This window comes from Corapipo altera, unplaced genomic scaffold, assembly GCF_003945725.1.
Source record: "Corapipo altera isolate COAL_440 unplaced genomic scaffold, ASM394572v1 45, whole genome shotgun sequence".
Classification (NCBI taxonomy): Eukaryota; Metazoa; Chordata; class Aves; order Passeriformes; family Pipridae; genus Corapipo; species Corapipo altera.
Genome location: NW_020884877.1, coordinates 27,656,448 through 27,680,281, shown reverse-complemented (window position 1 = coordinate 27,680,281; position 23,834 = coordinate 27,656,448). Strand labels below are relative to the sequence as shown.

Below are 23,834 nucleotides of genomic sequence, written 5' to 3'. Positions count from 1 at the left end.
CTCATGTCTTGCACTGTTCTCTTCCTCTCCATTCTCTCCTTTAGATGGTTTCTCAGTGTTATTTTTCTGTACTTTTCTTCCTTGTTTATATGTATTTCCTACTTCTCCCTTCTCCTAATCCAACCCTTTGTTTGCCCAGTTCTACGTTGTGGCCAAAGTAATACCTTTCCAGACCCTTTTACTCTCCCGACCTATTCCTTTTGTATAACTGACCATCTCTCTAAAATGTCCTTTCCTCTTCTCACTGGATTTCTGACATCATAAAACTTGCTCCTGAACCTATGAGGTGAAAAAAATTTCAGACACTGCCTCTGGTATAGAGGCAACTTTCTGCATGACTTCAGGAACGTGAAAATGGGAGCATTTGGGGCGGTTTCTTTATATTTCATTGCAAGTCCTACATACAGAAATATTCCCCTGCATTTATTCAGTTCATCTTCAGGATAATGCAATTTAAAGGGACGAGCTTCAATAGTGACAAATCCCCTCCCCTCCCCTTTTCATGCAGTTGTTACATTTTTCTTCTTGCATCTCATTCTCACCCTGATATTATTCTTTCCCTCTTCTTTTTCTTATATCTTTTGCTTTTGATAAGCTTGCACGCATATATAAAGGGAGAACATTAAAAGTTATTAATGATAAAATATATCTGGGTCCTTCTTGATTTTTTGTGACAAGTTCATAATTAGTTTGATTCAGCTCTTCTTGTTTTTTGGCATCAAAGCTGATGATGCTGTATATGACACTATTGTAGCATTTATTCTGTGTGCAACGTCCTGTATTTTTACTGCCTCATAATCAAATGCTTGGTTGTAGAAGAGCTGTCAATATAATTTTAGAGAGACTACCACTACCTAATGACACAGGTAATTAAGCCCTTGGAGACCATAATTCTAACCATATATTACTTGCTTAGGCCATTGCTGCTGTGATTTGGAAATCTACAACCACTAATCTTTCATTCTTACATCTCTGACACGACCTGTTTTTGTGGGTGTTTCCCAACCACCTGAAAATTAGACTGCAAGAGTAATTACTTGTGCATCTGAGGTTTCTTTGGTATTACCTTTGGTACAATCTGTCTTTGTGTTTGCTGCATCTGTCCTGCAGAAGGATAAACTCCTTTTGATCTGGTCACTATTAGAATAGGAAACTGGGTTGTTCCAGTGCAATGCTGCAGGAAACCCACCTGGAAGAAGGCATTCTTTATGCTCAGACATTCATTATCCTGACAGTCATTTCCAGTCTACGTTGAGGCAAAACAAATGGAGATATTTTATTTATATTTTTTTCATTGCATAAGTTTGTAATTTTGAGTGTAATGTGGAGAGTTTGTTGTGTGAGAAGGACATCAGGGCGTTACCTGCTTATGAAGACACTTGATCATAGCTGATCAACTAAGACCTGTCTCATACCCTCTGCTTTGTGGATGTTTATTTGAGCTCTCTGCTGAGGAGAGAAAAGGAAAGACAATTTTTAGGTATATCTACTCATTAACCCCCTTAGGAATTAAAATATTATCATATTTTTTGTAGCACAGACATCACTTGGAATATTCCTACACATTTAGTCCCATTCTTTGCTGTTCTTACATTTAGAGGCTTTCAGGAAGTCACAGCTGAATTGAAAATCACAGGTTTTTTTTCTTTTCTTACTGTAGTCTTTTTGAGCTGAAATTTGGAAAGGCTGAAGTTCAAAAATTCAAAATAAATTATATTTATTAAGACTTCCTGTTGTCTTTAAAAGTATTTTTAGGCAAATCTTATAGTTGGGAACCAGAGGACTTTTTCTCGATGTTCTTTGTGAACGTCTGAGGTGAATCATTTTAGGGGGATCCAAGTTCAAAGTGGGAAGGTTTCCTCTCATACTTGGGTCCTGTGTAGTTACATGTGCAGGTGTTTGACCTTTGCAGTTGGCTGTACAATGTCAAGAAGGGGCTGGAACTGTCATATGAATTTGACTTTTGATGTAAGATTTAGGTTATTGAACCAAACCAGGAATGATTTCTTGAATGTTTGTTTATTTAGAGTAACTCCATTGGTAATTAGTTTTTTTAAGTCATTAAATTCACAAATAATATTTAAGTGAAAAAGAATACAAGAATTTGGTAAAACTTTACAGTCTTTGCCTCTGAAGTCATCAGAGCATCTTGTTTGGTGTTCAATATGATGGAACTTTCTGGACAACCTTAAGGGTATGCATACTTAGTAGCCACTTAGTCAAAAGAATTGTATCTCTCTGTACAGCAATAATATGCAAGCCCACTAGCCACCTAATCAGAAGAATTATATATTTTAAGTGTTTTACATATAAGTGTTTGACTGGAAAGTCAGAGAGCCTGAAACCAAGTAATGATAATTTCTGCAGAAGGAAAAAAAGAACTCTTTCCTGTCATTATCTTTCTTACAGCTACTGTTTGTACTCTGACAGCAAAGGTGGGTGTCACCACAACATTTCTCAGTCAGTGCCTGAAAGCTTCATGATGGGCTGTGTAGCATGAAAATGCAACAGTTTGTTTGCATTGTGCAGGGTTCTGCAAATGCTCCTTGATGACAGACCTCATTTTCATCTCACATTTCTCTTGCATCTACTTCAACCCCACGAAAACTGCCTCCCTCCACAGAGCATCTTCCCTATTCATGGGAAACATGCAGAAATTTATGTAGCTATGTCAAGGTGGTCTTGGTACCATCTTGAAACTGTGACTCAGAATTGAAAAAAGCTTTTTAGTTTTGAGCAGCTTTTCATTCCTGTAAGTAACTTAAAGCAGTAGTGGTCTGTCTATATCAGGGTGCTTATATATAAAATTAAATATGTGTATTTGGAGGACCTGATAGATATATCTATCTAGCTATACATTTGCAAATATGGGAATACAAATATTTGTTTAAAATGTAGAAAATAAGAAAGAAGTAAGAACTCACTATTGTTTGAAATTGGAAATATTAGCAGTCTGTTTATATAGTTGTCTGTAATTTTTTCTGAAGCTTTTCGTTGTGACTATTTCTGGTGCCTCCAGCATGAATATAGTTTGAACTTACGAGCACATGTTTAAACTGACATGAGAAATAACTCTCTGTATGTGTCCAGTTCCATCCATTTATAGTTAATGAAAATATCTCCTGTCCTGAGGTCCCAAATATATCATTGAGGAATTCTAGGAGGGACAGCCTTTTCAGTTGAAAAATTTTTTCAATTGCCTATGAGAAGCTTTTCTGTGAGGCTTAGTCTTGGACTGGTTTTTGTTTAATCCTCCATGCCTGTAACTTACAAAATTCATATACAGGGCTGATGATGGAAGACACCCATACAGTCCATATGGCATTTGTCTATCTGTCAACACAGAAATAAACATTACCACTGGTTTCTGCTGCAGCTCAGAAGCTTTTTGCTGTAGATAGAAGTTTGATGAGTGAAATCCGTATGACTGAGACAATGGAAACACTTCCAACATTTCCTGGCTCAGATGGTAGTTAGAGCAGTTTCAGAGAAATGTCAGGCCTGCCATTGCATGATAACAGAATTTAGACTTGTGTGGGAACAGTGATATGCCAATGCTGAGGTCTTTTAAAATCCTACACTACTTGTCTAAGGCTCAAGGATATTTTAAGGATACCTTGATAATTTCTACTGGGTTCAATGGTCAGTTGTTCAATGAAGTTGTGCTTAGTCTTTCAATTCTATGTAATTTTAAGTGATGGTATGGTCTAGGGGACAGAGCACCTGATTAGGTTGTCCATCAAAAGAAGTATCCTCCTCGACTCATGTGACTGGAGCTTGAGACTTGTTTCATTTCAGCATTTCCATGTGATAGTTGCTCTCATCACCCTCAAGATACTCATGATGCTTCTCTTTCTTAGGTAGCTTGGCCTTAGGGCAACAATTTGAGTATGTTTGGAGTATGGTTTTGGAAGGAGTGTTTTGGATGAGTATGTGAAAAGAGCATGGTTTGTGCAGTTTGGGTTTCCCACTAGCAAATGCCACAAGGTTGAACTGGCTGTCCCAAGCCTGCGTTGAAGAAACAGAGGTGATGGTGCTGCAGGAGGAGGATTTGTCTTGATATTTCTGGATTGATAAGCACTTCTACTGATGAACAGAAGGAATAAACATAAATTAAACATTACATGTCTTTCTGTTGCTATTATAAAAGATGTTATTACTTCATTTTCCAACTGAAATATTAAGGATGGATATTGTGCATTCTGCAGGCTTTGCCCAGCACACTGCTATAAGGGATATACCAATGCTGTATCCTAAGCAGAACTGTAAACCCCTTGGGCTTGAAAACCCCTTGGGCTTGAAAGCCCCAGCATTTCCCATCTGTCAGTTCTCTTAAGTTTATCACATATCTATTTTCACTTCTTTCTTTTTTTAATCCATTTCCAGTTCTTTGGAGAAGCTTGTGTCTGTCTCCTGGCCACCTGCCTTCGAAACCATGGGCTAATAGCCTGCTGCAGGTTTTTGCAGGAGGTGCACTGTGAACACCATGCTGGGACACAGCCCTGGGAAGGAGGGACCACAGTGGCTTGCAGAGGGTGTCAAGGCTGTCGATGTGGCTGGCAGGTCACTGCACAGTCTGGAGATGAGCCTGCAGAGCAGGGGAGAGCTGAGGAGAGCAGGCTATTGCTAATGGAAATCCCTGGGGCCAGAGAGGAGTAAGCAGAGTCTGCAGTTCAGATGGCCACTAATTTAATTGAAGGCAGATAGAAGGAAAGACACTCCTATAAAGATGCAATAAACAGAACTGCTGTTGATGAGCTTTTTTTTGTTTCTGTTTTATCTTGTAAAGCCACTTTGATAATTTCCCTGTTTAAAATAATGTGGTTCCTTTTCTAAAATATGGATTTTTTTATTTGTTCAGGAGCAGGAGATGTGTGTTGGTTTACTTTGAAGCCTGTCAGTAGTTTGAGGAACTCACTATAAGGAGAAAGTCTAATCTGATCCGTTGCAGAGCTTTGAAGGGAGTGGGGAGGGAGATGCAGGTAACCCCAAACCTGAAACTTAAAAATATGAATGAGTAAGAAAAAAGATTTATCTGGGAGCTGAGTCAGAGAGAAGTTTTTTTTTTTGTTTGTTTGGAAGTTTTTTTTTTTTAACGGGTTTGGAGAGAGAGATAGGAGGCTTGAACAGAGGCACATAGTTCTTCCACCAAGACCAGAGAGATTGCAGCCTCCAAAGACACAGCTGAAGTCCACCTGGCAAAAATAGGGGCTGGTTCACAGGTGAACCAAGAGCTGAAAGAGCTGAGAAACCACATGGGAACCTGCTCCTTCATTTGTGATCAGGTGGTAGGGAGGGCTGAGACAGCTCAAGGAGCTGAAATGCAGACCACGTCCTAGGAAGTCTATAACTAAAAATAGAAGGCAAGAGACTTAAACTGGAGACTGCCAGGAGAGAGGCAGGAAGCTTCACTCTCTCACAGGTAAGACCTGGAAGAAAATACCCACCTAAGGATTTTAACTACGCTGTAGTAAGTTAAGCTGAAGATAGAGAAAGATCTGTTATTGATATTTTTCTCTAAGACTTTAAAGAGTCCTGCACCTGGTGCATGGCATAAGAAGAAGGAAAAACCTTATATATAAACCTCATCTGCTGCAGTAAGATTCTGTAGAAACCTTTGGACACATATCTGTAAGACTAAGTCAGTATCAAGTTGAAGAAATTCTTGTGGCGTACATTCAAAATAACCAACCAAGTACTGTCACATCAGCTTTAGGGTGATGACGAGGGAAGGTGATAGCACCTAGCAAAAGGTAGCTGTCAGCCTGTGGAAATCTTGAAGAAAGTAGGTCAAGGGAAAAGAGGTTGAAGCTGTCATGCACCTTCTAGTGCTGGAACAGCTACGTGCTGCCTTGGAGGGTGAACTGCAAAAAGGGCTGTGTGGGACATGACTGAATGGAACACAGGCTATAGAGAGCATTTATTTATAACAGAACTGGGAAAGGCATAAAATGAGCAGGTTTTCTGTCCGTGTCATTACTGTGGGATGGCACAAAGGATTTTCCTGTTTTGTGAAAGTGATAGTCCTGAGAGAACTGAAAGGAAATTCAGGAGCTTAATTGCCCAGGAATGACTGATTTTTTTTTTTTTCACGAGGAATAGTAGCAAGAACCTGAACATCATAAATTCAAGTCCTCAGCTCTTGACCCTGATGTGTAATTAATTTCATAAATGACTGAATTCTTTGGATTTCTCATCCTGTTGCTCTGCATAGCAGACTGGTTCAGAATCTTGCTTTCACAATTATTAAGAACATCCTAATTCCAGTCTAAATGTATTTCTAACCACTGTATTTCCAACTCTTTTTGTCAATCATTGGCCTTAGGCTGATGTAGTTTTCTTCACATTTTTCTCACTGGTTCTTACATATAAATTATATATGATCTTTTAAGTCCTCGGTCTCTTAAGTTTAGCAGGAAAAGTTGTTTAGTCTCTTCTCGTGGCACAGACTGTCATTTCTTTTAAGCAACTTCAGAGCAGTCCCTTCATGAAGTCAGCTCTGAATGAACCGCTCCTAAACACTGATGATTGTAATTGCAGATAATCTTCCAAATGGAAGGTTGAGAGTGCTTTCCACAGTAGCATTTAATATTTTATGTTCCTTAAACTCTTCTATTTCATGAACAGATTCTGTTTTCTGAATGCCTCATTTCTTTTCTTTTTGTGCTTTTAGAAATTTATCCTTAGGTTAGCCATGGTGGAGGAGTGTTTCTCTACTATAAACTGATATTTTGCCGTGACACTTAAGCTTGTATCAAACATGGGTTTCATTTACTTTTCCCCTAGAAACCCCCCCTAATTTTTTTTTTTAAATAAAAGTTTAAAGAAAACATCAATATTCTATTCAAATAATAGATGTAACAGAAAATTTAGTGATACTGAGATGCTTCACATGAAAAGACAGTAGATAAAATACTAAAGAAAGGGGAAAATAACTGTTCTTAAATAGTACTTGAAGAATGTAGACTCAGAACTGATGAACTTTATAAACTGGTTTTGCAGATTTTAACAACTTGATAGTTACATAAGATACAGAGAATCCTTGACAAAACAGGTTTTTTAGCATAGTCCAGCTAATAGGCAGAATGCACGCGTGGGGATAACTATTCTAGATGTAATTGGGAAGTGCTTGATGTTGGAGTGGGTCCAGCTGGGATATTAGAATCACAACCAAGAGGAGATAACATTTCGTGATTACCAGAAGGGGGAAAAATATAGATTGATGCGTAAAAATAGCCCTTCATAAAGCTCATAATTTTTCTGTTTCAATTCTAAAATTTGCTGTCCTTTGGAGGCCATGTTCATGGAGCAAAACATGGGATCTCAAGCTAAATTTGTAAAGGCTCAGCTATTTTTGCATTCTTTAAATAGAGTTTATACTAAATCAGCCTGGCGTGTACTGTCACTGTGGAGAGTATTTTAGATCATAGTATAACAATCACTTTTCAATTAAGGTGCCATGCTTCAAAGATTCTCATTCATAAGAAACAAGTCTTGATTATCCTCCTGTTTGGTTAGACAGTCCTTCCTAAAAATGCTAGTGAAGAAGCAGCAGCTTACAAACTGCAAGAGCACTGGCCATCAGAGCTTTGCAGTAAATTTGACTGTAAGCATATTTCACTTCCCACTTTCTTTGGCAGAAACTAGTTTTCTCTAACCTTTTTCAGATATTCCATGGATACCTAAAGCTTGTAAGATCCTCCCACTGGTGGTTCCATAGTGACATGACCACACAGACACTCTTGTTGTGCCTGTGGTTCAACTTCATAGCTGTCAACTCCTACAAACTTTTATAATAGCTGCAAACAACAAACCAACAGAAGTCTCAAATGTGTTTAACTGAGCTCTTTGAAATGTTGCAAAGGCTATTCTATTGCTTAAAAATTTGAGTGCTAATGGGAGGTGCTTCTATTTGCCCCAAGAAACCTAGTGCTTGCCAGACTCTGTAAGACTGCTTAACAAGACAGGCCTGTGGTCAAAAATAGATCATCTGAGTTTAACTGAAGATTAAAGAACCTATTGACTATAAGAATTCTTCATAATTTTCCTGAGCTGGTTTAAGTGATCATAGTAATATGCAGCTAGACTTTATTTTCACTGATATGTTAGGTATAAATTGAAAACCCGTGATTTAGTGCTAGTTGAATCTATTCTTTTTCCCATTTTTGCTTGTTTATTAATTTGGAAGAACACTGTGAAGGACTAGAGTTGGAACTGCATATGCATAGATAAACAGAATTAAGAATCCTATTACAACATTAATTTAAAAATGAAATTATGTGGACGTTAAGAAATTAAGTCTTTCAGTGAGAACTGCACAGGAATTTATGTTACAAAATCCAAAAGGATTAGTTCTTTCTTGTAAAAGGTATCTGATTAAGGTCAGCCTATGAGCAGAAATGGTTCCAATCTGCAACTGAAAAACTGCATCACTGTCTGCACTAGAGATTAGAGCTGGCTTGTTTTTATGCACATTTGGTCAACAGATGGTCCAACTATTCTGTGGGCATTCTGGCAGTGTAGAAGTCTGCACATCAATGACAAAAAAACATCATACAAATAAGTAGAATGTCAGTGTTCATCTGAGTAGAATGAACACCCAGTGTTGGCTTCTTGAAAAGTAGCATAGTGGGCTGACTTGAAAGGAGAAAACCTGGAATAACATCATACTCTTTCTAAATTAGCCAGTGTCAATTCATTCTGATAAGACTGAAAGGACAGAAAGACTATAAGGATCCTATAAAAGATAGCGTTATTGGCCTTTGGCCAGAGCAGTTAGCTAATATTTGCTGTCTTGCTGGATTGTTACCTTAGAAATAAACAAAAAAAAAAAAAGATACACAGTGAATAATTCTTCTGCGCAATTGCATTTGGAAAGAATACTACTCAAAAGTCATGTTTCCCTAAACACAGTAGACATAAACAACAGCAGGCAGTTTCTGGGCTGACATGCCTAGGAATACTGGCTCTTTTTTCAAGGTCGCTGTTTTAATATGCAGGGTATCTGGCAATATGACTTAAGGTATTCCTTTCTCTCTTCTGCTTTCACATCACCCATATGCCTGTGCCACAGCAGTTTTCCCTTCTTCAGCCCCTATTCCAGCTGGGCTGTTTTTCCAACTATGTCAAGGGACTGAGAGTGCTTAAAAGGAAAAGAGCAGAAAATATGAAAGGGAGGGTGAGGAAAACGGTTGCATCCGCACAGCTGAAGAAGAAGCTCTACAGGGCTGAAAACCTGTGTAGGACATGGGAAGTGGGAAGATGCATGAGGACCTTTGGCTGGAATTGGCACTCAGAATTTTATGCTGGGAAACACAGCATCTTTGTTCTTGTGCTCATCACTGTTCCGGCTTTCCATGCTTTTCCTCCTCTTACTCATACTCACGGAGCTGAAACCAACTATAGTCCTAGGTCCCTTATTTGTGGTCAGCCTAAGTGACATCTCCTAGCCTAGGGGATTTAATTTCTCATAAACCTTGAATGGGACCAGTGTTTTATAGGTGGCTTCCATTATTCCCAGCAGTCCTATTGCGAGAAGGAGCAGAACTCTTTATTCTGAGCAGCCTCTGTTCAGCAGGGTTAGTGTTATTATCAGTCCTAACATGCTTGATGAATGTGTGTAGATCAAAGACAACTTCTAATGTTGTCTATTAACACCTTCTAAAATGGAAGTGCAAGCCTTCCTCCTTTCGCTGATGGAGCTGAGGTTGATTAGGTTTTCATGAGATGGTGGTACCAGATTGTAGCCTGCACTTGCTTTTTACATCCCTTTGAAAGAGCAGAGGGTGAATGTGTTCAGCATCTGTGCCCCCATAAACCAACGTACTGGCACACTCTGCTGCACCTATAACACAGCAAGTAAATACCAATAATGTAATAGACAGTCTGTCTGAATTGCACCAACCTGACTATTGGCTCGTAATACAGCAGGTTGTGGGTTTTTTTAATCTTGACTTATTGTTCCTAAATGACAGTAATTTTATCATGGTGTTTGGTTGCACTGTTGACAAGGTGATGTCTTTTGCACACATTTGGTTTTAGTGTTTGTAGCTGAGCTCCTGTAGGATTTTAACAAAACAACTAATTACTGTGCATATTCGAAAGATAAAAGAGTGCCCTTAATGTGTTATTCATAACGTGGAGCATGAGAACATTACAAGGCTAGGATTGTCTTTAAATATTAATTTCATGGTAGCCATGGATGCATTAGGCTCTTGTAAAGAACAAAAACACTGAATGCAACTCGTGAATTTTTTCCATATAGTTGACTTTTATAAATATTTTTCTTTTCTAGAATGGAGGAGACAGTGAGAAATCTGCTACAGAGCCAAGGATCCACGGGCCAAAATGGAGAAGGAACTGTCAATGTCATTAAGGTATATCAGGTATTAATAACTTATTACCTGTTTTCTTGTGATAAAAAACTTCTTTAAAACAGAAATCACTCTGCTGAGATAAATGTCTGGCATTGTATCCTCTATTTGTTTATTAGTTATGAATACTTGTAAGTGGTAGTTGGTACTATGTACATTTTCCCAGGTATTTTCTCACCAGAGTTTCATGTTTTTCACTTTTATTGTCATTGTGTTATCTGCAGTTGTTGCTCCTCATAGTTCACAGGGGACAGAGAAACTAGTTTTGAAGACTTTATTAAACCACTTAATATTTTAAGTCATATGTTCCAACGTCTCTAGTAAACAGATGGTTTTGATAACTTGACCTTCAGATTGTGATGGATAATTTTATCCACTCATGTTCTTATTGCGTGTGAGGCTTCCATATCAAGCTCCGTGGTTTCTTATCACTGCTTGTGGCAGGTGTGTTTTATCACCCTCACTTGAGGTAAAGGGTGGTTTTATTGAGAGTGCCTCAGGAAAGAATTTAGGAGAGAAAGATTTTAGAGGTTTTTCAAAGGGAACCAGCTCTGTTTATAAGACAGGAGAGTTTTACATCTCCCTAATGTACTGTTGTATTCTGGAAGCAGTGAGCCTGAGATGGTGGAAAACCTTTTTGAAAGTCTGGAAACAGGAGTGAGATACATTCCAGTTAATCAAATATTTGGCACATGAATTCTTTAAAAAAAAAACCACTTAATGAAGTCAGTCCTATACCTTATGTTTTTAAGTAGAATAAGCATTCTTATAAAGCATAAAATACTAGAATAATATATTAAAGTCTATACTAGGTAGTGATACTTCAGAAAAAACACTTTTCAAAAATTCTGGTTATATTAGTCCATTCTTACCAGCTAATGGATCTAAAGTAAAGCAATATAGCTAAACAAAAATGTATATTAAAGAGTATTTATACTGTAATTAAATTTTCATTTTAAGCTTGGATTGAAGAGAAAGGAGTCTTTTAGATTAACCTTCCAAAATAATCAAATTTTCTTGTTAAAATGATAGCCTGTAAAATTTAATTTCAGGACAAATTAAACTTTTTGTTAGAGTTATAATAGAACATCATGCTCTTAGAAACTGATGCCAATGGCATCTATATTTTATCTATATCTATCCTTTTGGAATGCAAAAATGAAACTCAGTTCCCTTTTCTTAGTTCAGAGTTGAAATCCATACATCCTTCTCTCAATTGGGCTTGATGTCAGTCTCTGCTTGAGGTGGATTACTTGTCTGTCTGTTCATAACAGACATCTGGAATGATTTTTTTATCTGCTTTTCTGTGTGTTTTCTTACCATGGAAACCATAGTGAGGTGGTATCAGAATTAGGTTTAGCTTCTTTGGGTTTTGTCTTTGCACTCTCAAGAAGAAAAACAAAGAGGTACTCCAGTTTTCTTTTGTCAGACTGAGGGTTTGGGGGTTCTTTCTTTTGTGCACTAAACTGGAAAAAAAAGTAGCTATGTGGTTTTTGAAATTTGAAATTTTGTGTGCTGCTTTCCTAGAGGGGAGATAAACTAGTCATTCCAATTTCAGTGCTTGTATAGTTCTTTGTAGTTTTTTCCCTATATTTTATTTGTTTCTTGATTTTTGGGGAAAAAAAATAAATTTATTATGGTCCTGTCTTTTTCTGCTTTGGGGCCATATTAACATAGAGATTTGTTGTCTCCACCCAACCAGGAGAGTGGGCACCATGGTGTGTTTTGTGTAATATCGCTTGGGTTATTTCTTGACCACCAAAAGAACAAGGTAGTTCTTCCCAGTTAATGATAGCAAGAACAGTTCTTTGTTTTCCTTCACCTCTAACAAACAGCCCCCTCCACGTAGCAAACTGGCCCCTTTTTTCCTTCTTTCTGGACATGAGGTTTTGTTTGAATCTACTGGGTGGTAGTCAGGTCAGATTCCCCAGACTGGAGCCTTTCTTTCTTATAGAGTGAAACTGCCTCTGTCCCAGGACATTAAAACACCCATATACCTGTTATTCTGGGATTATTTTAATTCTACACGTTGCATTCCTTCCTTCCCTTCCTGTTCTCTTCTTGTTCCTTAGAACATTTTCACTCATATTACTCAGCTTGTTTTTTAACTATTTTTATTTCTTCCATATTGCCAGTATGCAGTCTTCTTTGCTTATGAATTTCCTTTCCTAATCCATGACTCAGAAGCAATGGGTTTCCCTTTTCTGGAGGAATAGCTAGGCTACTGCATCATACACCAGTCTGCAACTGGTAAAACAGATCCAAAATGCAGAACGTTGTCTCTTTGACTCATTCATCCTCAGATCACTTTTGTTCACTTTTATGACAAACTTCTGAACAAATAGTTTGTTTTCTGGGAATTTCGAGGAATGACTCTGTCCATGTGCAAAGCAGTGCATTCCTGCCCTCATATGGCTCCCTGCTATGTAGGTCAGGTTGGGTTCACTCGGTGTGTGCTCATTATCCAGTCACACATAAAAACTGTGATGTAGGCAACAACCGTGTGTAACACGGTTAAAAGCCTGCACCTGAAAGACTCTTCAGAGAGTTGGCAAAGAATCTCTGATCTGAAATGTTTACCAAGAATTTTAGCATTGAAAAACATGTTAAAAAAGCATTATGAGAATCATTAATATGTTATTGAAACCAGTTGTGTGCAAGTCCTGGAAAAAAATATTGTGTAAATAGATGATGAATTTTATTGTAGATACTGTGTCCAGATTTGGCAAGGTACATCAATATTGCAATAGAAGCACTTCATTTGTATCTTTCCAAATGTATTCAGAGAGGTTTTTGATATATTTGTAAGTGTAATTCACAACTGGGAATAGAACATGAATGTTTCTTAAAAGCACTGATGTTTTCAGGTTTTTGGGAACATGATAACCATATTGTCAACATGTATTTGTAAATGAAGTATAGATGTGAGCTAACATGAGGAAAAAAATTGTTATGATCTGAATTCCAAGTGTTATATATATATCTTCATATACATACACAAAACTTATTGAATGTAGACATACTAACACTGTTTTGAAAGCCATCATCTACAATCAGTTACCTTACAGAAAATATTCTGCATTTCAGCTGTTCTCTGTGATATGATCAAAACTATATGATCACTCAGTGCAGTAGATAAGGGATTTTACTGCAGATTCACAATCATGTATTTCATAACTAATGGGGACAAATGAGGCGATCTCCAGTGGGACTTATCAACATATGTCCCTTATTCTCTGACAACATGCTAAGTTAGTTTTAGTGTGTGAAGCTTGTTCAGGTTAATATCTGAATAGTCATAAAAGATAACTCTGTGCAATAAATGCTTTTGATCTATTGGCCATTGTCTACATATTTGATTTTACAAATCTAATTATTGTTCTGGGATGTATGAAATTGAGTTCTTATTATAATACCAATATACCTGACTCTAGAATAAATATTCTTGCTAATGAACATTAAGTGTTGCATAGTGATAATGTTAGAATAATAATAATAATAAGGTGGAGCCTAGAGCATGCAGTGTTATTGCAATATTTTGTTCGTTCTTGACATTATTCTTACTTAAAGCAAAATATTCTAACCCTTTCCATAGAGCTAGCTGCCCTGTGGGATTTTAATTTGCTGGATTTACAGGTGGGTTTTGTGATTTCTTTAGGGTAAATGAATTTAGAAGCAGGATTTTAAATAAAATTCTCCTTTGTTATCATTTTACGTGATAACTGAGGGAAAATTTATAAAGAATGCTAATATAAATGTAGACAAGAATTCATGTGATTTGAATTGCCATGAACCATATTTTTTGTTTTACAGTGTAGTTGGCTAAAAGACTCTAGTATGTAAGAGCTATGGTGCTTCCAAGAGACATTGCCCATGAAAGGCCAAGCCAATAACTCATGTATTAATGCTATCCTCATTCAAGACACAATACTTTATCCAAAAGAGAAAGTGCTCCCCAGAAATAATTGTGTGCAGTACTCTAACCCCAGGCATTAAAACAAACACCCCACAGACTTTCCTTCCTAAGTTTGTCCTTTTGATTTGGATATCAAAACTAGAGTCTCTTTCCTGTTTGATCACAATACTGGTTATCTAGGTGGAGTCTTATCTGATTACAGATCACCCAAAGACTTTCAAAGGTTTTTAACTCATTTTGACTTTGTGTCATTGTGCAGTGATCAAAATGGATGAGGAAGAGAATTTGTTCTAAGTTCACGATTTGTTATAATACTGGAATTGTCAATATGTGCACTGAAGCTCAGGACAGACATGGTGCAGTCACATTGGAGATCTAAAAATCATATATAAGTAATACAGGCACACTTCAGGTGGCATTGTTGGCCAGATCAACCCAATATTTTATCTGCATGCTTTGTGATAGTCAAATATGGAACAGTTGTTGTGACTGTCACTTCTAATTTGCGCAGTCGTTGGTGTCAACAGCTCTTTCATGAGAAGAAAAACTGTAACTATTGGCAATATAATTTTATCTTAACACAAAATTATACAAGCTTAATGTTCAGGCCATTGATATGTAACATTTTGTAGATAGGGCATGGCCATGAATTGAAAAAACAGCACTAGTTGAATTCCCTAGCTAAAATTCACACAGGATTTTTAATGCTAACTTGTATTGCGGAAAGTATTTTTTGAATGAAGTGCCCACAGAAGACTGCATCAACCAGGCCTCCTAAGCTACTCAGGAGTACATTACTAGGCAAACATTAGCAGTTTTGTGTCTCATGAGAAGGAAAGAAGAGTAGCCATCTGCATTCTTGGGAGCTCCACCAGAAATCCTGGGCTGTCAAGGACACAAGCATTTGCTGCCGGACTGCTTTTCCATACAGAGAAATCCAGGGCTACCTCATTAGCAACTAACTCCTTATGGCTTTTCATCTCATATATTTCCACCACTACACAAAGATTCTGGTGAATATTTGTTCCCGTATTGAGGTTGGATTCCTACCCCCAAAAGAGAATGATACTGTTCAAAATTACAGTTTTGTTGCAAGGAACATATGTGCTAAGAGCTTTCCCTTTCTGGTTGTTTGTAATACAGTAGCACAGCAATGGAGCTATGTTTAACACAACAAAGTCTCATAACTGAAATATGCCATTTGTGTGCCTGTTTCTCAGAAAACAAGCTGTTCTTTCCTTCCCAGAATCATATTATATAGTTATAGAATGATTTGGACTGTAAGGGACATTAAAGAACATCTTGTTCCAACTCCCCACCCATGGGCAGAGACATCTTTCATTAAACCACGTTGCTCAAAGCCCCACCTAACCTGGTCTTGGCTACAGCGCAAAACAAGGTATTAGTAAAATTAAAGAGAAAGCAACATAAGGATGTCCTGTGTTTACACAGAAGTTACCTATATATTTGCATGGTCTTTGACTATACTCAATCACCCACAGTTTTTGACTGACTCTGTAATTCAAATGATCATCTTTCTTGCCATCAGAGGTTTACTTTGAGAATGCAGTGCCAGTCCTTGATGTTTGCAGAAGCAGAGATGAGGTCCCAGATGTAGATTGACACATTGTACAACTGCTTTAACCCATCACACATCGTTCTATATATCTACAGTAACAAGAGGTGAAAATTGACTGCTTTGATGATACTATTTTATATTATACTGACTGTAATTCTAGATTTAAATTTACCTCTACTATGTAGTGTTTCTCTTTTGCTGTATCTTTCTTCTAGTTCTAACTTTTGGAATGAATCCACAAAAGTCAACCCATGTACATTGCCTGAATCCTATCCATCTGCAACAAGCATAACAGAAATTGTAGAACCAGTCTTTGGGAAGCAAGGTGATGATGTGGTTCACAGCGTGATCAACACAGGTCATCCTGATGTGTACAGGGACTTCCCATTTATGGACAGCATGTTGTCTGTAACCCTAATCTTGCCCTTAATGGTGTTCTTCTGATTGCCTTTTTTCTAATTCAGAGGATGTATTTGAGAGAAAAGGGTATGGCTGTCATATGCCTCTGCTTGGTAGTCCTCGGAGACTGGAGTAACCTCCTGAAATTTATAACAAACTCCAGTTTTAAGATTATCTGCCTGCTGCTCAGAGGGATGCTGGTGTCTGTGTGTGTGAAGGCCAAGTGGTGGCTCCTTATCTGCATGTGGTCCTCCTGCAGGATAAATCAGGGCTGCCCACAGCAGGGCTGTACTGGCACACAGGCCCAGGGCAGCCCACACTGTGGCTGTATGAGGAATCCATCCTGTGCACCTCATGGGACCCAGTGCCACTTCCCACCCTGCTCGGTTCCTCATCAGAGCATTGAGACCCCCAGGGAGTTGTTGTCATTCTCCCATCTGGCCACTACTCTGAGAGTTCCCAAGTCTGTAGTGTGCCTCCTGGCTCTTGCCCAAAAGAAGATCTTAATAAGAGAGTCTTGGCTGTCTGTAGCCTCTCCAGATCCCTGTGAGGATCCAGATGTGCTTTGCTGACACAATATTGCCCATCCTGGGCTGGTATTGAAGAGGTTGGGCAAGAGGGTCTAGCAAGTAAATAAGCATTTTTTTGTCTATCAAATCATCTGTGTTTTCTGAGAAAGCATAATGAATAAGAAATAATAGAGGCCATTTAGTGCCATCAGCTGTCTAGTGACAGAATTGTTTGGACATAAAAGTTGTGAAATCAGTTTGTATTCCTTGTTATTCCAAAGCGGGGTCTTATATGTAGTCTAGTGACCTAATCTCTCTCTACTTCCACATCTCCCTAAAATATATTGTTCATTCTACATTTTGGCATTATTTCATTGGTATTCTCAAACAAGCAGAAAACAATGCTACTTATTGAATTTTAAGAATTCTGAAAAAAATCTAAAACTTTACTTATTTTCTGAGACCAAAAAGGGAGATTATTCTGTATTCACAACCATCCCATCTTTGAAAATTATTTTAACAGAAGAACACACCTAGTAGTACAACAGTATATTTATTTTGGAATGAATAGGTGCTTCTGGTCAGGAAAAGTTAATCTGAACTATAATAACATATTTGAGAAGTTGAAGTTTTGATCTGATCTGAAATGATTGTTCCTACATTTTATTTTTGTGTAAAGATGCGTTCTGATCTTTTTTCAGAACTTTTTCTGCAAGATTGGGAGACAACACAACTATTCCCTAGCATTTGCAAAAAAATTACCAGGTTATGTAATGTATACCAATTTTTTTCCTTAAGTCAGCTTCTGCAATTGTGCTTGTGGCAAGAACTAGTTAGTTCATACATTACTCTCATTCCAAAATACTACGGAAGGAAAATTGGCTTATTTCTAGCAATTTAAATTCCAGAGTAATTCTGTTGCCTTAATTGCTGTTACATAAAATTTACTGCATTTGAATTTTAGAATAACTTGGCTTATTTGTACTTCAGTCAAAGGTAGATATTTTAATACCATCACTTTAGTCAAGTGTAGCTACTTTAATACTTAAAAACTGCTTCACAAAAGTTTAAGTGCTAATACAGTTTTCCAGGAAGGAAAGATTATCACTTTAAGTATGGTACTATAATGAACCAATTTATAAGAGAATATCTGCATGAAATATCTGCATGCATATTTGTCTCGTGTTACCATATATACACATATGAAGAAGAAACAGCTTAGCTTCTGGAACAGTTTTTTTTTCCTGCCTGATAACTTTGTAATCAGTGTAACTGAAGCCTTCCATTTCGAGAAGGAATGTTCCTGAGACCTGGCTTGGCAGAGTCCCCTCCAGAATGGTCAGTCCTTGATTTCACTTCTGACAGGCAAAGTGCTGGAGGTGAGGGTGCTGTTGGTAATGTGAATATCCATTCACAGGATGGGGTCAACAGCAGTACTTGGTCAGTGACCAAGTCACTTTGACACCCAGGCTGGTGACCTGGGGACAAGAAACCCTGATGTGTTGAGAACACTTAATCATGAAGTTCACTGTGAAGGTTTTCTTCTTTAATGGTCCTTTTTGATCTGAACTTTCTCAAAAGAAATGCATGTTTCTGATGTGTGGAACAACCAATAAAAGCATGATAGGGAAATTTATTAATGTTACTACAGAAGTGTTCAAGAGGGATGATAGCTTGGACTAGTGAGGAGTGTTTTGAGTGAAGAATAATATGTAGTACATCTAGATTGATACGCGAATGGAAGGAGGCACATATCAGAAACATAAAGTATGTACTTTGTTCTCTTATCCATCACATGTATTTAATCTAGGGAACGTTACTGCTCACTCTGCTGACTTTTCAGAGATGAAAAAGAAGAACTTAATATATTTTTCCTGACAACGGTAATGTTGAATCATGAACGATTTGGGGTGTTTCTGTAAAATTTTGTGATTTGTTGCATTCCTTTGTTTTCCTTCAGTTTTGGTCAGCTTGTTCTGAACAAAAGCTGTTAGCTGAACAAAAATATATTATTACTACACTTGCTGATGTGTTATCTAAAGCAAAGCTATATTTTAGTCTATCCTTCCACTGGGAGAAAAGAAAGCAAGAGAAAAGAGCTGAATACATAGATAGAAGTAAGCAAGTAAACCAGAAGTCATATTTGTAGTCTTAGAGATCATTTAGATTGCATATAATTTTAGTTGCGTGTAATTTTTTTTTAATCTAACTTGTTTGTTCTGTTACAATTTGGGTTTTTTCCAGACTTAGGTAATTGTGTTTAATGGGATAAATGAAGAAAATAAAGAAAATTAGCAAATAAAGAAAGGTTTTTTTTAAAGTCGTGCATGGAAAAAATATATTCAGGTCGCACTAATATCAGTGGCTACTCCTGTACTGAGCATCTTGCAGGACACACTTGGTTTATTCCTCAGTCTCACTTTACATTGCTCTGGCTTAACATACATGTCTTTTATATAATCTCAGGTTTCGCTAAATGAAATAGGTTATAAAATATATCAGAAGATACTGCGAATTTTCAAAGGGCATATCTAGAAAGGAAGAGGTGACGGTGGTGGAGAAAGGGGAGCAAGGTACCCCTGGAAAACAATTTTAACCTTGTTGGAATGTTAAGTCAGTAGTCATTGGAGCAATTGAGGTCTTTTTGCAGCTTGTGCAGTCAGACTGAGCTACTTGTGCATAGCTTGAGGCTATTTTTTTTAATGAAAGTACAAAGAAACCCTCATCTAGAGTTTTTATCTTCATCAACAGTCATTTCATAGGGCTCATTCTCAGTGAGTAGTGGTGAACACTAGGAGGTCTGCAGTGGAAAGAACGCTGAAAAGGCATCATCTAAGAATACATCAAGACTATAGAATGGCCTTGCAAGGAAAAGCATTCACAATTTATAATTACATTGTTTTGGTTTAACCCTGGCTGGCAACCAAGCCCCACACCCTCCTCCATCAGGGTGGAGAGAAGAGAATCAAAAGGGTAGAAGTGAGAAAACTCATAGGTTGACATAAGAACATTTTAGTAACTGAATTATTATAACAACAACAGCAAAAAGTTGTAATGCAAAGGAAAATAACAAAGATAGAAACAAAACAAGTGATCCAAATTGCTGACCGCCAACTGATCAATGCCCAGCCAGTCCCCGAGCAGTGGACCCAAGCCAACCTTCCCCCTAGGATATTGCTGAGCTTGATGCCATATGGTCTGGGACATCCTTTGGGTCAGTTGAGGTCAGCTGTCCTGGCTGTGTCCCTCCCTTGTGCACCCCCAACCCCCTCACTGGTGGGTTGAAGTGAGAGGCAGAACGGATCTTGGCTGTGTGTAATGTCTGCTCAGCAGTAACAAAACATCTTGGAGTTATCAACACTTTTTCCAGCACAAATCCAAAACAGCCCCATACCAGCTACCGTGAAGATAAATAACTACCCCAGCCAAAACCACTGCATACATAAACAATTCTGTCTATGGATTTGTAAACTACAGTTTGGGTTTGGAGGTCAGAGTCTGCCTTTATTGCGGAAAGAATGTTAGACATGTAGAGTAGTATGCTCTTCAAATTCAGCAACTGAAAACTAAGATAACTGTTCAGTAAAAACCTTGTTTAGCAAGTCCTTTGGAAGCTTTGGAGACACCACAGAAAATGCTGAATGTTTTGAGATGCTGAGTTAGTTGCATAGCTTGGGTTCCGTGAAGACTGGATTCCTGAATGCATATTACCACTGCCTCTGTACGTGATCAGTTAATAACTACATTGAGAATATTTTTTTCTCAAATGAGTGGTTATGAGCAATCATAAATGCTATTTAATTATATATCCTACATATATTTTATTCCTGGGTGATTAATGGCTGATTAAAGTGTGTTTTTGGAAAATTGGAGGCATGACTCTCAGAAGAATTTGAATTTATGAACATTATAAAACCTTAATTTCTATTAAATTTCAGAAGCTGAAGAATTAAAAGGAATTTAGAAAAGAAAATCCCACTCAGGCATCACAATCTGACACCCAAAATTGAAAGAGACATCTTTTGTATCTGAGGGATCCTTACTGCACTGCATCTGAAAAACTTTACTTCTCTGGAGGACTTGTGTTTATCACATGAAAATGATCTTTAGCTTCTACAAGCAAAGATGTCATCTCTAATTATTACTTACTATTTTCCAGACAAGCAATTCATGTCATCCAACACTCATTGGGAAAATCAGCATTTCAAAGATCTTCTTTTTTTAATTCTTGTTTGCTTCAATCAAAATTTTGTCACATGTCCTCGTGCAAGATTGGTGTTTATAATCAGTGCTGTAAAGCCCAGATCCAGTTATATCCAGTATTAGATTATACTGTGTTGTATTATTTTAGCCACTTGTCCAGTGAACTTTGTAATATCTCTGTGATTCAGGAACCTCCCTGTGTAACCTGTTCCAGTTACCGTATGACCCCCTAATAGGAAGAAAAAAAACCAAAAAAGGGTCTTTCTAACGTCTGATTGCTATTTTTCGTGTTCTAAGCTGTGTCCATTGTATCTGGTCTTTTCATTATGCCACTTACAGGATATGTCTGGCTCCATCTTCTCTCTTGCCTGCAACAGGTACCTACCACAGAAAGAACCTCAATTCCAATTAGTGCCTAATCGTAGTTTTCACTGTAAAAAACTAAAATCTAGAATAATTTTTTCTAGCAACTTATTTTTTTTTCTTTTTGTCACCTGACTTTTACTCTTCTTGGTTTGAAATTTCATAGTTCCAAATTGAAATACTTTAAAGTGAGCTCATTTTTCCCTATTTTTTTCTGTGCGTGTAGGTGTGTGGTGTCATTCCTAGAAAGCATCTTAGACAGAAGAAAAGGCAAAGGACAGACTACTGATGGTACTACCAGTAAAACTTTAAAAGTAACATAATTTCTGAAATAATAACGGTTAAGAAATAGCTGTTTAAGTGTTCCTTTGACACTTGTTTGTTCGTTGAAAAGCTTACATTTCTTAGAGGAAAGGCATCCCAATGACTAACTCTGTGTCCAGGGGGTCAGCAGACTTTTGCCTTTCTTGAAATGAAGGAGAAGGTAATTTCTGAAATAGGCAGTTAGTTCTCTTATCTTTTGAAAGCTTCCAGATGATATTTTATATCACTATTGTTACTCCTTATTTATAAACAGTGAAAACATTTTCTTTTTCAGTATTCTGCAAGGTAGGTGGAAGAGAGAAGATTGGCTTTACATTCTAGAAACTCCAGTAAATTATCACTTGTAATTTCAGGTGGTTTACCTGCTCTCATAATTTATTGTTCTTACTTTATTTATTAGTGGAAATGGGGAGCATTATACTGCTATTTCCTAGTTCAACTAACTGAAAACCAGCTTTATGATAAGACTCAGTCAGGCCACTGCATTGTACAGCTTCATAGATCAATGTCTATAGTGATTTATATCTTCTCATTGATTCTAGAAAGGTTGCCATTTCCAGGCTGCAGGGACTGTTTCCGTCTCTTGTTTTCTATTGGCTATAGGGCCCATAGTGTTCCATCAAAGAGTTCATCATCAGTGCACTGTTTGTTTGATTTATAGAGCAAACTGAATACTTAAAAATAATGGTCAGGGCAGGATGTCATTTAAGATTTGCAAAATACTGTTGGTTTCAGAAAAGCAATGACAGTTTAAAGCAGCTTGAGAAGCTTACACAATGTGGGACTCAATTGGAAGTTTCTCATTAATTTCTGTGGGAACAGGTCTGCAGTGAGCAGCATAATCCTAGTTTCAGTAAGATTTGAATTTTTAGTATTTTTATTGTCTCTTGGTTGACATAGAACACTAGAGATGTAGATGAGCCTTTACTGTAGAATTTTCATCAGGCTGCTGTGTTTGCATCCTTTCATGGTACAGGCATATGTCTTAAATTCATTTGTCTGAGGAGACCCGGAGCTGGGTTATTGCCTTTTTTTTTTTTTTAGCTGTCCAGCTTACTTCCAGAGCACCATTTCCATCTGTTACCTTTTCACAGAAATTAAACTGCACTCATCATCAGGATAGCACTTACTCTGCTGGACTCAGGACCTGGAGAGGATTTTGTTATCCAGATTGAAAACCCAGCCTGCCTGTGATTGTGCAATACATAAGGCATACAGCAGGGACTGTTCAGGGCTGTCTTTACTTGAGGTAACACAAGAACTATAGGACTCCGGGGAAAAAGAGGAATAAGCTGCTTTACACCGTTGTTTGCTGCCTTTAGATTGCTCACTTCAGAGCTTTCTGTAGGATTTGACCATCATCATGCAGGAGATAATTTCCTCATGCAGATCTCTCTGCCCCTTCCTTCCTTCCTCCCCCAGCAGTCAGCTGCCTTTGATATCAACAGATTTTGCACTCTCCAGAGGTTTCTGTCGTTCCAAAAGCTTTTCTCATCCTCCCTCTTACTTGACTTGACTTTTGGCACAAAGAGTACCTGTTTTCTTTGCTTCCTTGAGTGTGGATTTTTCACTTTATCCTTCCTGGATATCACCCAGGTGGAACTGGTGAAAGTGTCAGGGCAGTGCCCTCAGCACGTGACATGTCTAAGCACAATTTCTAAGGTTAGTAGTGTTTTCTTCTCTTCTACAGCTTTCCAGGTAGGATAGGTGACATATCAGGGACCTTTTTAGTCCATGCCTGAAACACTGAAACTCGTTTATTATTACTCAATAATAAACTAGTTTTGGAACTATATGAGCTGTACTTCAACACTCAGCAGGGGTAACAGTACTAAGTGTCTTGAGGTATTCTAGTGCACATCATAGTAAAACAGGATGTGTGTTTTTGATTATACCACTCCTGTGCAAAGTTCATCAGATTTTGTAATTAGAAGATGAATAGGTTACTTCTTTATGTGGCTGGGATTTATGCTGTGAGAAGTTATATTACTCCCCTTTCTGTGATAAAATGTCATAAACTGCTTTCTTCTATCTGTCCTTTGAAATTGCTGCCCTGACTTTGTGCAAGAAAGGTGTCCCTGTGCATATGTTTATGTTTTCTTCTATTGTTAGCCACATCTGATTCATATCACATTCTCTCCTAAAAATAATTGTTTGTGTATGAATTG

The 23,834-nt window shown here is 37.7% G+C and overlaps 1 protein-coding gene across 1 annotated transcript in view; it reads left to right on the top strand.

Moving 5' to 3' along the window:
* Positions 1-23,834, top strand: part of NCKAP5 (NCK associated protein 5) — a 373,153-nt gene that overhangs the window by 225,484 nt on the left and 123,835 nt on the right. The window contains exon 6 of the mRNA XM_027637160.1: positions 10,295-10,385. Within this exon, the coding sequence (XP_027492961.1) occupies positions 10,295-10,385 (91 nt within the window). The remainder of the gene's footprint in view (positions 1-10,294; positions 10,386-23,834) is intronic.